The sequence below is a fragment of the Phoenix dactylifera genome, chromosome 1 (genome assembly GCF_051530095.1).
Source record: "Phoenix dactylifera cultivar Ajwa chromosome 1, Ajwa_hap1_PhDact_Kaust_v1.1, whole genome shotgun sequence".
Lineage (NCBI taxonomy): Eukaryota > Viridiplantae > Streptophyta > Magnoliopsida > Arecales > Arecaceae > Phoenix > Phoenix dactylifera.
Window position 1 is genome coordinate 15,321,836 of NC_143190.1, and position 16,092 is coordinate 15,337,927.

Here is a 16,092-nt window from a genome sequence, read left to right on the forward strand (position 1 = left end):
CATTTTGAGATTGAAGAGAAGTTTTTTATATTTACTCCGTTTGATTTTGATGAGCCTGCTTCTTATGAAGAAGCTTTGACTTTGCCTGTTTTAAATGAATGGCTGGTTGCTATGAAAGATGAGATGAGTTTCATAGAAAGGAACTAAGTATGGAAATTGGTTGATCTTTCTCCTAGACGCAAGATTATAGGGAACAAGTGAGTCCTAAAAGTCAAGCGAAAGGTAGATGGATCGATTGACAAGCGTAAAGCCCGTCTCATGGCGAAAGGCTATAGCCAAAGGAAAGGTATAGATTATGATGAAACATTCTCCCTAGTGGTGAGATTTGCTTCAATTCACCTTATTCTAGCTATTGTTGCACATCTAGATTTGGAACTCTTCCAAATGGATATGAAGACTGCATTTCTCAATGAAAAACTAGACGAAGAGATGTATATGGATCAACCTGTTGAATTTGAGGTTCAGGGACAAGAGCGTAAAGTATGTCGCCTTAAACATTCCATTTATGGCTTTAAACAGTCGTCTAGATAGTGGTACTTCAAATTTCATCAGGCCATTGTTTCGATTGGCTTTGAAATATTGGAAGAAGACCATTGTGTGTATGTTAAATGTGCGGAAAATAATTTCTTATTTATGTTTCTATATGTGGATGTCATCTTGTTAGCTAGAAATGACATGGAGATGATTGTCACCACAAAAGTATGGTTGTCCTTTACTTTCAAGATGAAGGATATGGGTGAAGCAAATTATGTGCTTGGAGTAAAGATCCTGAGAGATCGATCTAGAAGGTTCCTTGGTTTGTCCCAAGAGACTTACATCAAGAAATCTTAGAGCGATTTCGTATGCATAACTCCAAATCCATAGACACTCCAATTGAGAAGGGTTATGCTTTAAGTCTTGAACATTGCCCTAAGAATGATGAGGAAAAGAACAAAATGGCAAAAAACCCTTATGCAAGTGCAGTTGGGAGTTTGATGTACGCTATGATGTATGCACGACCAAATATTTGCTTTACAGTAGGCATGGTCAGTCGTTACCAGAGTAACCCAGAACCTGCTTATTGGCAAGTAGTTAGAAGGATCTTTCGATACCTTCGTGAGACTTTGGATCTCGTTCTTTGCTATCAGGATGGAGACTTGAGATTAAGAGGCTATAGTGATGCTAATTGGGCCAGTGATAAAGATAAACGTAAGTCCACCCCGGTTATGCATTTCTACTCAATGGTGGGGCTATCTCTTGGTGCAGTAAAAAATAATCTTGCATCGCCTTGTCCACAATGGAGTCTGAGTTTGTTGCCTGTTCAGCAGTTGTACAAGAAGCTATTTGGTTGAGGAGATTTTTTCAACGCCTAGAGATTACAATCTTTGCAGATGATGCTGTTAAGATATATAGTAATAGCATGGCAGCTCTGGCATATGCCAAGGATCTCAAGTATTATGGCAAAACCAAACACATAGATATTCGTTTTCACTACATCCGTGATGTTATTGCACGAGGAAAAATAGTCCTACAACACATCTCAACTAGCAAGATGATAGATGAGCCCCTTATTAAGGCTACAGTTAAAGGTGTTTTTCAATCTCATGTGAGGAGTTTGAGACTTTATAGGATTTGACTTGTAGTAGTAATACCTTATTGGACATTGTAATCATTAGTATCTTTTGCATAAATGAAATTGTGCTTCTATTTGTGATTTGATCGATACTATGGCACACATGAATTTAATGATGTATCACCAAGCTAAGATCAATCCACTCATCAAGTTGTGCGAGTACTTGATGATCACCCTACGCTTGAATAGCGAGTAGGATGAGACAATATAATTACTTGGGCACTTGAAAGCGAGCAATTATCTTGATGCTTAGGAGCATGCAAGATGAATCAAGGGAATGTTGCCTTAGTTGAGCTAAGATGAGACTATTGATAGTCACACATGAAGTACTCACACAACTTCATGAAGCCTGAATAAAGCCGAATGTGAAATCTTAGATAGGCACTTGAAGAGCGACTGTACTAAGAAACTCAAGTTAGGACACCTTTATGGTGACTAGACTAAGATTCATACAACATATGAGTGAGACAAGACCAAATTGAGTGGGAGCTTTGCTGTAGTATACATTTCATACTGTATGTGCAATGGATGACCAATTAAGGAAGTGGTAAGATAGATCCCTGCTCTGTCATTATGTAAGCCCTAATAAACCAATAAAGGGTTTATTCTGTGCCCTTTCTAACCTGAAACTATGTTATGAAGTGGATACTCAATGTCGCTACTTCAACATATTTTTTTCTAAGGCTATAAGTAAATACGGTCTCGCAGAGCATGTCTATAAAAGCGGTCAAGTAAAAATGGATTGACATGAGTGTCTGAGGAAGACTATTTGAATTCATACTGTTATGACTTATAGCTCGGGTGATTATATCAAAATTTTTTTGTGTAATCATAAACATAGGTGATATAGGTTGAGTATTGTTTTTGAGCTATAAACTTATGAGGGATGAAACATGCTCGACTTGGTGTGATTAAATAGTTGGGGCATAAACGAGATATTTCAAGTGATGTGCTATGTTAGTAAAATGGTAACTTAATATGACACTTCTACCATATCCTTTCTTGTCAAGTCGCACGCTTCATTTTCCATATTAAGAGATGATCAAATTAGAGATCTAGTAAAGACAAATTATATGGATGACACCCAAATGTGGACGAGTGGGAGATGTTGAAAATAGATGAGGTTTTGACCTAGTCAAACTTAGAGCATCCACATGTTTTTTGGCTCTAGAAATTCAAAATGTGGTGTTGTGACATAAGTTGGTTATAACAGGAAGAGTCCAAAACAATGTCTTTTGGATTTTGAAAGACTCCTAAAAGGTTGCTATCTCTTCAGAGAGCCATTGAATCAATATTCACATAAAAAAGAGAGTTAGAGAGAGATGCTCGTGTGTGAGAAAGTCTTCACTATTGAGGGATCATCTCTAAGGTAACCATTCTCGGCCTCGAGAATTTGAAGGATGAAATCAACAAGAAGACTCTAGTAGCCTTCTAAGAGAGCACAAAGGAGATCTTGATCATGATTGTGTGGTGATCGTGGGCTATAAGACAAGCAAGAGATTCGAGTAATTTTAATGTTCCACTGCATAAGCTAAAACGTTGTGATTTTTTTTTCTTTCTATTTAACGTGCTTAATAATTATGAGCAGAGCTGTAGAGAGCTGGTGCTTGCTGTTCGTCGTCGAGCGACAATAACTCACCTTTCTCTTAGTTTAAGCGTGCCTCACTGGCCATTACATAGCAATTGCTATTTTTTCTAGTGCAAAAGAAGACACTTCTGAGGGTTATTTTGTCTTAGAACCGTACCGGGACATGTAAAGTGAGCCAAGGGGGTCATAATAACCATCTAAATCCTTTCATGGATCCTTATTGACTAAGAGTTCTGTTCCATAAGCCAATTTGATTTTGATCAATGACACTGAAATGGTGTCAATGTGAGGATGGCAACTGATATGAATGACTAAGAATATCTGTTCAATGTCATGTATAATGCTGTAAATCCATTGTATATCTTACTAACAGGACATGTAGACAAAAACACTTTATGAACACTTCCCCCACATGTTGTCGGAAAAAAAAAACACTTCCCCCACATTAAAGTTGGTCATGGACCTTTTGAGAAGGAAAGGATGATAATGTCTCACTGATTGTCAGAATTTGTTCAATTCCTCACAGTGTCATGGAGATTTAGTTATGCTAGCAACAACACTTTTACTATATTACGCATATAAGTAATACTTAACGACAATCTGCCATGATTTATTAATGTAAACTTGGTTCGGTATGAAGTGTCTTTTAGCTTGTGCGTGGAAAATTAGTAATAAAACAGGAAACACTATCATCATAATGGATTACTCATCACTTAGTAATTGCTTGAATATTCTACACCCTTCACTTAGGATTAAGGTATAGTGTCACTAACAATGTCTTCCTTGAAGATGACTCGCCAACTGTGATTGGATGGACCGAATGATGGGCCAATTTCATATTGGAACATCTCTTGCTAATTGCTATCTGATGTATGGTTAAGGTAACTCATCCAACATTCTTCACTAGTCTAGGGTGGAAGTTGGTGATTAGTGCTGCCAAATAGCACCCAACAATGGATGATCTATAGTAGTATACATGGTGTAACCAAGGTGGTAAGTGATGGAAAAAATATTGACCGTTCTGACCTTGATTTGTCCCGATATCCTTGAGCTCGATTTTGTCCGAGGTAAATACTTCGATTTTGCCCGAGGTATCATTCTAGTCGGGCCAACAGTAGAGTAGTACTAAGGATCACTAAAGAAACCGCAAGTATGATCTTGACAATGGTTATGCTAGTTCAACCATAGATGCACGATCGGCTGCGATTCTTGCCGCGTGCACATTATGAGGTCGTTACTATGCAGTTAACGCACAACATCAGCCGTTATCGTGCAGTTATTACACCTTCTGATGATTAAGATAACGGATTTCTATCCTACCCTATACATAGTTGTGACTAGGGATTCTCAGGTATGCATAGTTGAACCTTTGCCACTTTCACTCTCTCTCACTGTTGTTTTAGAATTTTGCTGACTTAAACTTCAGAGGGTCTCCAGCTAGAAACCTCGTAGCAATTGGCGAACCTGCTCTTTACCTTGATATCAGCTGACTTACGGCTCGAAGTCTACCTCCAACAGTGTCCTACAATCCAGTCTTTTTCATTAAATAAATGAGAGTGGAAAAAAATCATTTCAGTGGAAAACAACGATGTTGAGAACGGAGAATAAGGGATATAAATAGGAAGGCATAGTTTCCACCCCATCTAATACTCAACCATCCATCCTAGCTGCCACTCTGACCTCAATGCTCCTCTACCGCCTGCATAAATGCCTGTGCGGAAGCATCACATCAGTATGACGGGCCAACGCAGGCACTTGCTTCCATGTTGAGCCGAAGCTAGACTCAACCTAAGTTCGCTCTCTAAGCCAAAAGACCAGGTCCAAGAAGGTATCGGTAAGCCTGACCTAGGCTTGACATATGGTCGACGGGCTGATACGAGCGAAATAGAAACTTTTATTCTTGGTTTTCTTTCTTTAAAAGGCACCAATTGCTGATTTCCAGGATCACCGTTGTTGGATCACCATCCAACGGCGTACCGAGCATCGATCTCCGAACCGCCTTCCTAGAGTTAAACCGTATCCGAACCTTGTTTCCCACGTCTAAAAGCATTGGTTAAAAAATAATTACTTTCCCTTTTTTTTTTTTGTAAAGCCCATGATAGGGGCATTATTGGAATTGAGAGTGTGGGAGGGGGACTATAAAAGTGGAGGACCGCTCGCTCAAAAAGGAGGAGAAAGAGAAAAAAAGAAGAGGCGAAAGATCGGAGGCATCCTTTTTCTCTGTTCCTCTTTGCTTTCTCTCCCCGAGTCTCTGGTGCTTCAGTTTTTTTGGTGCTGCCATGGAGAAGGCCGTGGTCATCGCTGCCCTCGTGACCTTGGCTTCCGTGGGGTTTTCCTCAGGAGCGGTCTATACCGTCGGAGATAAAGCTGGGTGGACCATCATAGGCAACGTGAACTACACCGCCTGGGCTTCTACCAAGAATTTCCATGTCGGAGATATCATCCGTACGCCCCCTTCTCTTTCTCTCCCTATTTTTTTCACTTTGGATGTTTTCTCCATATTTCCATGTCTATTTCTTAGAGATCGTTTTTTTCTAGCTATCATGCTTCTTTTTGGGATTCTCTGTCAAGATTCTAGCAAAAGATATTAAATTAAGTTTTGGGCTACTTAAGATCCACGCTAGCTTCAACTTTGTGTTATAAATTATTTATGTCTTTTCTTACCGTGGTCGTAGATGGGTTTCATGTAAACATTCGAGTACAGTTGTTTACCACCGCTTTTGGGCCACCGAGAGGCGAGAGGGGAGGAAGGGAAGTGGAGTACAGAAGAGCGAGGGCTTTGTTTGGCCTCGAGCCTGTGAGATGTGTGGCATGGCTGCCACGTGTCTCCCAAGGCGAGGCTTAGCCTTTGATATCGTTACACCTGCACTCGAGAGCTCGGAGCACCACTTAGCTTTGTGGTGCTCTCGGGAGTCGGGTCCCAGCGTCAACGACGGCTCACGTTGCTCTCGCTTTTTTTGTTTGTTGTATTGTTGTGACGAGTTTTAGATCTATCTGGAGGCTCGTTTCTTGCGGAAAATTCTGTGTTGGTGGGGACCCGGTCACGGATGTCCATCAACCATCAACCGAGCAAATTAGGCGTCTTTTAGTAGTGTAGTTGTCATTATAGCGTTTTAGTAAAGCTCAAAAACCTTTTTATGTTTTGTCTTATGTGGAGATTTACCAAGACGTTGCCTGTTAACTCTACTAACTGCTAAGGTAACTACAAACGATTGCTTATATTGTTTCTTTTTTAGTTAATCTGCCAAAATTAGCCAAGTTCTATGACTTCACTTAATGCTTAAATACACTTTTTATACTTGAAATAATCATGCAGAAGTTTCAAACTATTTGAAAGTTTTCAATTTTTTGTGAATTTTAATTAATTTAGTCTAATTAGATTATTGGACTTTAAAATTTGTTCAATTCGGATCTAGACTATGAATTTTGTCGGACTACTGTCACGAAATTATCACATGATGTAATTTGACCGAACAGGAGAGTACGATGCCTCACGTGACATTACATGACAATTCTGTCGCAACAGCCAAATAAAATTCATAGTCTGAATTGAATGAATTTGGACATTTAATAATTTAATTTTACTAAATTAAAGTTTTAAAAAATAAAAATTTTCAAATAGTTTAAGAATTGTTACACAATTATTTCTTTATACTTTGCTGTTCATTAGGTAGTTATTGGTAACGACTAAAAATTACTGTTTATACGTTTTTTTGGAGGATGAACCAAGCTATGGATTGGGTCGCCTTGTCTGTTCCTTCTACTTTGTTCCTTGATGGTGATATAGCTGGTTGTGCTAAAAAAATAATAAAAAAAATTACTGTTTGTGCTAATGAGTGCTTTTGGTGGTGGTGGTGGTGGTGGTGATGGTGGGTGCAGTGTTTGTGTACAACAAAAACTTCCACAACGTGATGGAGGTGAACAAGGAAGACTTCAAGGCGTGCAACGCCGGGTCCCCACTGACCACCCACACCTCGGGCAACGACTCCTTCACCATCAAGCGCCGGGGCCACCACTTCTTCCTGTGCGGCGTCCCCGGCCACTGTGGCCTCGGCCAGAAGGTCGACATCCGCGTCCCCAAGCTCGCCTCCTCTGCTGCCCCTTCCGGCGCCCCGGCCACCGCCCCCTCCACCGGAGGCCCCGCCGCCGCCAGCGGAAGCGCCTCAACGCCCACCCTCGCCCCCCCGCCCAGCGGCGCCCCCGCCGCCGCCGCTTCCAAGGCTGCAGGCTTTGCTCTGGCCGTGCTTGCCTTTGCTGCCACTTTTGGTGGTGGTGGTCTCATCATGCCTCAGTAGATGCTCGAAGATAGATTTCCTACTTGTTTCTTTCAAATTTCTTCTTGGACACCGAGACCGGCTTTGTGGTTATTTTTAGTTTTGTGGTTAATTTTTAGTGGTTTGAAGGGTGAGAAGAGGATGGGAACAATTTCTGTTGGTTTGGTTATGTGATTTTGGATATTATCACACATAAATGAGAACATATTGTCCATGACTTATTTTAGAATTATGTTCTTGATCTCATCTTTTAGAAGCTCTAATTCTTCGCGACTGATTTGGTGGCTGGCGGTGCTACCTGAAGTGGTTTGCAGTTGTTGTATGCGAGACTCTGTTTGGACTTTCCGTATGGTCCTATCGCAGTTCTTTTTCCAGGACCTTCGGTGAAATCGGAATGTTCTCTCTTCAACAATGGCAGGATATAAATTAACAGTAAAATGCCCTGTTTTGGGTGCTATTGGCTGGATCATGATCTCCACCAGAGTGGGTTCAGATATGTTGAATGATCTAAGATTTATTTTATATATGTGTTCTGGCTGTAGGCAATTTGAATTTGACTCTGCTTGCATCACACAACAAAGAGTTTCTCTATGTATCACTAATCTCGGAGCAATAGTTATAATATTGTCATATTGCCTAAGCACTGTTTTGTTACCTTGTTGATGTGACGATGAATGTATTGATGAATGCGGAGAATTTTATAGGTTTTATACTTACTATTACTTCATTATAAGCACATACCATCCAAATGCCTACCTAGGATAGGAGATATTATACTTGTAGCCTCTGCTCTAACAACAAAAAAAGAGCAGGGCTCCTTCTTCTCTTTCTACTAAGTACTCTACTTATTTGGCATTATGGGCATATTAATGGACATGATAGCGACGGTCATTCTCTCATTCGAGAGTTCGTAGATTGGTTCAGGAGTTGAAAGATGTTCAGATAGTTCATGTGTTCAGAGAGGCGAACAATGCAACAGATTGGGTTGCTTTATTCGTCGTCCGGCAATCTGGAGAGTTTTTATAGACATCGGTGGTGGGCATACTTCAACTCTGTAACTTTTATTTTCTCTTGATTTGGCAGGATGTACTTACGTTAGAACTATATGAATTACCATTTAATTAAAAAAAAGAAGATATAATGTCTATGTTTCCAAATGAGTTTAAGAGTTTTAATTATTTCATCACTGATTTTCCAATGAATTTTCTTAAAATAGTGACCACTATAAAAAAAATATTTCTTAAAAGAGTCAAAAAAACAATAAGGGCTCGTTTGGTTCGCGGGAAAAGAAGGGGGGAAAGTGTGGTCAACGGGAAAGTAATGAGATGCCTCTTGTTTGGTTGGAGTTTTCAAAGGAGAGAGAAGGGAAAGTTATATTCCCATGGGAATGTGATTCCCACATTTCATGGGAAAGTCTTTCCCATGAGAAACATGGGAAAGTTACTTTCCCATGAGGCGGGAATCACTCCATTTTTACTTTTTCCCAAAAAGTCCCTTCAGCATTAAAGAAGCATTAAAGAGGCATTAAAAATCTAATTTTTATTAAGGGCATAATAGGAATTATATATAACTTTCCTAGGAAAGTGGATGGCTAACCAAACATAAGCACCTTGGAAATTTGTCACTTTCCCATGGTCAACCAAACATGCCAAAAATACTTTCCTAGGCATCCTCTTCCTAGGAATTTGTTTCCCAGGAATCATATTCCTAGGAAGGAAAATGCTTCCCGCGAACCAAACGAGCCCTAAACAGAACACTAACCAAGTACTTACATGCAATTGTTCAGTTTCGACGAGAGCATAGTTAGAAGATACTTTACTTCGGAATGAGTATGTGGTGGGCTGTAGCTTCATATCTGCTGCCGGTCAGATTCATACCACTAAATTTGACATTTCACCAGGACTCATGTGATGTATTACTAACCCACTTTCGTTAATCTTTTCCTGCTTGTAAGTTACCTTTAAGTTATCAAATTCAATTTAGCCCTTTATAATTTCACCAAGTTATTCAATTTGCCCCATGAGGCCATGATAGTTTATAGTTAGCTGGGTCTGGGGGGACCATCGCCTAATTCCGCTGCGGTGGAACCGGTCGCGGTTGGTAGGCTCACCTCCAGCTTTTCCGCTCTTGCCTTTAAGGAGAAACCTTAAAAAATTGTAGTCATGGCATGTTGCCTACTTTGTTAGGCTTGTTAATATCACCAGCGTTGCTTTCAAATCTAGGGCAGCATCAGGACCAGAGCACCAGAAGGGTCATGATTCACACTAATGTTCGTCTTTGTGTGTGTCTTTTTCTTTGAATCCATATTTACTTTGCTTGGAGGCCATTCTTGGACCTTTGGGAGTTCGGCCCCACTGCAGGCATGTGGCTTCCATTCTATCTACCTTGAGGTGGACCCAATGCTTTGATGTTGGACCGAATTTGTCGACAATGATGGCAGTTTTAAATGCTTGCATCAGGCTTGCCTCATGCGAGTACCATTAGAGTGGGCGGAACGAGAAGGAGTAAAAGTATGCTTAAAGTGTTACTAATGTTTGAGTTGGAGGCGTGTGATAAACGCTTGGGTCGTCGCTTAATTGATGTTCAGTGGAACTTGAGACCGGTTTGGAATGGGCCTCGACTGGGCTAGAGGAAGAGGCACATTGTGACGCGAAGCAGTGGTGGATGCTATAGATAAAATTTCTGATAGAAGATTTTTTTTATTAAAAAACTAATAACGATGCCAAAAGCAAACGCAAGAGGAAAAAATGTTTATTTTTATTTTTATTTATTTTTTTATTTTGACAATGAGTCGGCAGCATGGCCGACAATGAGGAAGAGGGAGGGACGGAGCTGGCGACATGGTCAAGGATAAGGATGAGCTCAAAGTCGAGCAGAAAGGTAATTAAGAGCACGACCGAAAAAAATGAAATAAGGATGACCGGCAATACGGCTGAGAATGAGGGATAGCGCGGCATAGGCCTAGGGAGCTGGTGTGGTTAGGTAGGAGCGATGGGGCTAATGACGAGGTTGGATGGAAGAAGAGAAATTGGAAGAGGAAGGAAGAAAATCTATTTTTTTAAAAAAAATAAAGATTTTTCACAATCACTTTTTTTTTCAAAAATAATGAAAGTTGTTAAAAAAAATATGTTTTCTATATTAGATTCCATGTTTTTATTTTTTAAGAAATAAAAAAAACCCAAATAAGCCCTAAGTTAAAAATTGATTTTACTGATTATGATGATCTATAATATTATGTAAAAATTTCTATCTTTGCAAAAAAAAACCCTCCCTTTTTTTTAATATCAATAATCATATGAGACTCTAATTTTACTCAACAGAATTAGAAGCCATCTGGTAGATGCGTTCTCCAGTTCTCCTAAGAGAATGTCCATGTAGATGTGAAAAAGCTATACAGAAGAGAAGGCTATTTTCGTGAGGATTCTTCTACGCAGGCATCTTTTGGCATATTTTGCTTGTCCATTGTTGGTGGCATCACATGATAACTATTGTCTGAACATGCATGCGATAATGCAAGCCTTATCTACACAAGATATAAACCACATATAGTTTTGGATATACTCTTTCATCAGCTTCTGTTCGTGCAGAAAAGTTGGCCACAGGGAGGACCATCGGTGCTTGGAACAACGAGAAAAGGAGGAAAAAGAATCAATCAATCGCAATCCTTCTCATCCATTTTAAAGTCGATTGGCGGAATCCTCAACATCCCTTGTCTCATTCTGATCCTCCCCGTGATCCACGAACCGCCTCCAGTACCAGTGTTTCTTCCACACCCTCTCCGTCATCTCATCGATGGGCACGTTCTTCGTCTCCGGCAGTAGGAAGACAACAAAAAACGCCATGGCCACGATCCATGCAGCGAAGAAGAAGAAAATGCCTGCTTTCATGTGACACATCATGGAGAGGAAGGCTTGGGCGATGATAAAGGTGAAGAGCATGTTCGAGCTGACTGCGAAGGCGAACCCAGCCGTCCTCGTCTCCAGGGGGAAGGTCTCACTTGGAATCAGCCAGCCAAGAGGTCCCCATGACCATGCAAAGCTCGATACGAACAGGCAAACCAGCACGACCACCCAAATGGCCACATCTTGGTGAAGGTTGTTGTTCGCTTTCATAAATACATGCAGAACGGCACCAATTGCAGCCTGATAATGTTCAACAACTAGAAAAAGATCAGACGAAGTATACATATATATTTATATATATCGTCGCAAAGAAAGGGTCAGCTGCAGTAATAAATGCGAGAGTTGATATCATATATAACGAAACCAAGCTCTCATTTCCCAACCTGTGAAATTAACATCTGGGCACAAGCTTCGAGCAGCAAGATCCTCCTCCCAAGCCGATCCACCAAGAGTATGGAGACAACCGTGCATAAAACATTTACGAGCCCCATTATAACTGCAGAGAGCAACGAGCCATCGTTCTTGAATCCGATTGTTTGGAAGAGGACCGGGGCATAGAACATTATGGCATTGATTCCAGTGAATTGCTGAAAGACTTGCATCAAGATGGCAATGACCAACTGCGGGCGACTGCGTCGCATCATCACATTTCGAAATGGGTGCTTCACTTGTTGAGCGATCTTGCTAGCATCCACAATCTCATTGAATTCCAACTCGACTTTCTCGGTACCCCTGATCTTCTTGAGCACGGCGAGACCTTCATCCAATTTCTGACGCTCGATGAGGCTGGCGGGAGTCTCGGTGATTAATAAGGAGCCAAAGCATAGAATTAACGCCGGTACGCCGGCAAGGCCGAGCGACAATCTCCATCCCCATGGTCGAATAGATGAAGTGAAATAGTTCACAACATTTGCTACGAGAATGCCGATCGTCACGTCAAGCTGGAAAAGGATGTTGAGAGCTCCTCGAATTCGTACCGGTGCAATTTCTGACAAAAACAGAGGAACTGCCTGCAAATATCACAAATTTATGATCATGTTAGTAACGTTAATTTACAGCAAAAATATTTACAGTGTGTGTGTGTGTGTGTGTGTGTGTGTGTATATATATATATTCACCAATGTGAAGGATATTAATTGTATTTCATGATGAAAATGCATCATCTAAACAAGAAAATAAAAAACCATCCAATGGATTGTTTGGTGATGGTTAAAGGTATCCATGCAACAACAAAGCAAAAGAAAAGGTAGCTTCTCTTTTGCAACCTTTTATCCGTTTTCTCTTGTGCTTCAAGATGAATGCAGCGTATATCGAACCTTGCAATTATCTGAGATTTTTTGTTATTTTATAGAAGAATATGACTTTCCATCTGCAGAGAGTTAAACTTGGAATGCCAATTAAGCAATCTAGTCATGAGTGACAAATCATTTCTAAGTGCAATTTGAAAAAAAAAGGGAAAAAGGAAAAATCAGTAAAAGATAAATATAGCACCTGGTTAGCGAATCCGACACCAACGCCAAGGAGGATTCGTCCTACGATTAACATGGCTAGATCTCGAGCTGCCGCATTAAGAATAACACCCACCAAGAAAAAGATGGATGCTGCTTGCATCGTCAACTTTCTGCCATAACTTTTGCATGTTTTGGAGGCAATAAAGCTCGCCACCAGAGCAGCAAGGTAGAGAGATGACGTGAAGAGCTGGAGGCCTTGGTCATCAAACTTGCAGTAGTTGTCCTCCTTGACTTCGTGCTTCTTTACGTAGACCGAAGGGAAAAATTTCTCTAGGAAGTCATCCATTGCTGTCACCCCTCCTGTAGATTAAAAGACAACGAAGCCGAATAATGGTTATTTTCGCTGTTTGCAGATTTTAATACTAATACCGAATATAATGATTAACATACTAAAAACTAATTATCAGAAGAAAAAGCTAGAAGCTTCAGCAGCATGAATATTTTAAGCTCGCAGCATTAGCATGTTTTTTCTGCCTTCCATCAAGCTCTGAGTGCAAGTAGTCACTGGGATTAATTGCCCTCACAGGTTTTAAATAAGAATATCGACATACTAATACAAACAAGTTTAAACATGTAAGAGGATAAAATATAAAATATAGTCTAATTTGGTAGATATCTGAAACTAGGCTTCCCTCACGCATTGTTTTTATGGGAAATCTAAAAAGTATAAAAGGTCTGGAGCCATATACAATGTCTGCAGGATTCAAAAATACCAGTATACATTAATATTATTACAGAAACAATGGCTGCTTAGCCTGTGTAAAGGTCACATTAATGGACAGTGCAAGAAAAATAGCAATGCGATTTAATGATGTTATTTTGCTTACCAAGTAAAAGATTAACTTCCAGATGACGGAGAGATTTGAAGTTATAAATAATATTATATATAAAATACATATTGTATTAAAATGAACAATGAAAATATAAAATATCAGATGTTATTTGCACCATATAGCTGCGATTACAATAGCATGATGGCCCAGCAACAAACAATCTGTTCTGTGCTTATATTGGTCAGCAAGGTAAGATGCAGAAGATGGAAGATAAAATGATTCAACTGCCTTTTTTTGTTATAACTTACTAATCATGGCTGCTTTCTGTAAATAAAAAGAAAACCACTAGAGCTATCCTACGGTAACTCAGAAAAAAAGTCACTCAGGTGCCTTTGACCGATCACTTTGCTTCATTCAAAGGGAGCAATACATCACACACTTCTTGGATGAGTTTTTTGAGTTACATAAACATTTTCATAACCATTAATATGAATTAAATATACTGCAAGTATCATAACGCATTCTTCCAAGAACTTCAGACCTTCACCAATCAAAACTAAATTGACCCCATCTACCTATGTTTACCTTGGTATATTGTGAAGTAATTTTTTTTTGTATAAGCAATTATTTTCCAGAAAATCATCTACTGTAATATTGAAAATTTAAAGCCGTGAAAAAAAAAAACACTAGTCTGCTTCTTCCAATATACAATACATGGATCTTTTTTCAGCAAGAGCAACAACAACCACAAATAAACCTCAAGTACTCCACTGGGCCATTGAAAAAAAGAAGAAGAGAAGATTATGACCTATATGTAAATGAGGATAGCCAGTCTTAATATCAAACAAGGATAATACGACTAAGATCAAACATTAGCATCTATAAAATTTAATTTCTAACATACCCGAGATCCCAACATCATAACCAAACATCAATCCTCCTGTGGCCGCAATTATTCCACATAACACTACGTAGATCGTGATCCTCCCCTCGAACTGTTTCGGACTGTCGTCTGAATTTGACGCTGCGAACCCCGCCATTTTCTTCCTCTAAACCCACGACCCCAAACGAACAGAAGAATGAGGGATGAACCCACACCACTCCGGCCCAAGAAGAAGAAAATAAAGGGCGAGGACGATCTCAGAAGCTGGATGGAAAGGAAGGTATAATATATATAGAAAGCCGCAGATAGATTGAGAGAAACGTAGAGGATAACTGATTAAATTCCTATTGCGTTTGGTTCTCTAAAATTAGAACCGTAATTTCTACTTATGCTCTGGATGGATATGGATAAATATATGGATGGGATATTTTCCGTAAAACGCGCGATCCGCATAACCGGGTTGTCAGGATAAAATCGCGTGGGAAAAGATGGTAAGGTTAATGTGGTGATTTATTTACTTATTTTGATGAGATTTGAGAGATCCTGTTAGCGTTCCATGAGATGAGGAACAGCTGGATAATTGGAAATTTGCATACGGCAAGGCCGCAGGGATAAGGAAGAATGGGTTAAATATGGAAGACGCGAGGCAGCGCGATCGAAGCCGATCTTTTGCCCCACGGCTGTCGGATCCGGCGGGCGAATCGGCGAATCCATCCAGGATCCGGCGGGCGAATCGGTGAATGTGTCAAAACTGCTCGACTTATTGCCCATCAAAACTAGAGGATTTTTTCCTTATCCAAATCTTACTTTCCCTTTATTTTTGTTCAAATCATAACGTTGGAAATATGGAAGTCGGGAAGGCTGCGCCTCTGTTGTACTCGCATCATCTGATACTGAATGGCACTGCAAGTGGGTTGGGTTAGATTGGGGCCTAAGCCGTAGGGAGGCCCTTTTTTTTAAAAAAAAATAATAAAAAATATTTAATAAATATAAAATATTTTAAAAATTTATTTAAAAATAATTTATCTAGTTTTTTGAAATACAAAATTACTAATCAAACTTTTGTACTCAAGATTCATTAAAATATTATTTTCAATCGATAATATAGCTAATACATTTAATCTTTCTTGTAACATAATTATCCGCAAATAAGATTTTATTAACTTTAATTTTTAAAAAATTTCTTTCAGCAGAAACAACTGTTATAGCTATTGTTAACAATATCCTGTAAGCAATGCATGCATTTAAAAAAGAATATATTTTTTTATAAAACTTAAAGTATCAATAGGGGTACTAGTTTCTATTTGTAAAACTTCTTTTAAAATTTTTAACTCTGAAAACAAATCAAGACCATCAATATCAGAATATTCACCATGCTTTAAAAAGTTTTCAAAATTAAGATGACACTTTTTTAAATCCTCTTCATTCAAAGATTTTAACTTTTTAAAATTAAATAAAAAACCAAAAACATCTTCATATATGGTAAATTGTTCCAACCTATTTTTGTGGAGTGATTGAATATTTTTCTAGTTGATTTTAATGAGTTCAA

The 16,092-nt window shown here is 39.4% G+C and overlaps 2 protein-coding genes across 2 annotated transcripts; one reads left to right on the forward strand and one right to left on the reverse strand.

The window, feature by feature from the left end:
* The first annotated feature begins 5,358 nt into the window (after positions 1-5,358).
* On the forward strand, positions 5,359-7,706 carry LOC103697530 (mavicyanin-like). The gene is made up of 2 exons (XM_017840693.5): positions 5,359-5,645; positions 7,080-7,706. The coding sequence occupies exons 1-2, from the start codon at positions 5,480-5,482 to the stop codon at positions 7,493-7,495; spliced, it is 582 nt and encodes a 193-aa protein (XP_017696182.3). The 5' UTR covers positions 5,359-5,479; the 3' UTR covers positions 7,496-7,706.
* Positions 7,707-10,213: 2,507 nt separating this feature from the next.
* LOC103697532 (sugar transport protein MST4-like) lies at positions 10,214-15,153 on the reverse strand. The gene is made up of 4 exons (XM_008779407.5): positions 14,565-15,153; positions 12,868-13,187; positions 11,760-12,386; positions 10,214-11,616 (listed from the first exon to the last, which is right to left on the reverse strand). Exons 1-4 carry the CDS (start codon positions 14,698-14,700, stop codon positions 11,152-11,154), a joined length of 1,548 nt encoding a protein of 515 aa, XP_008777629.4. The 5' UTR covers positions 14,701-15,153; the 3' UTR covers positions 10,214-11,151.
* Positions 15,154-16,092: the final 939 nt, after the last annotated feature.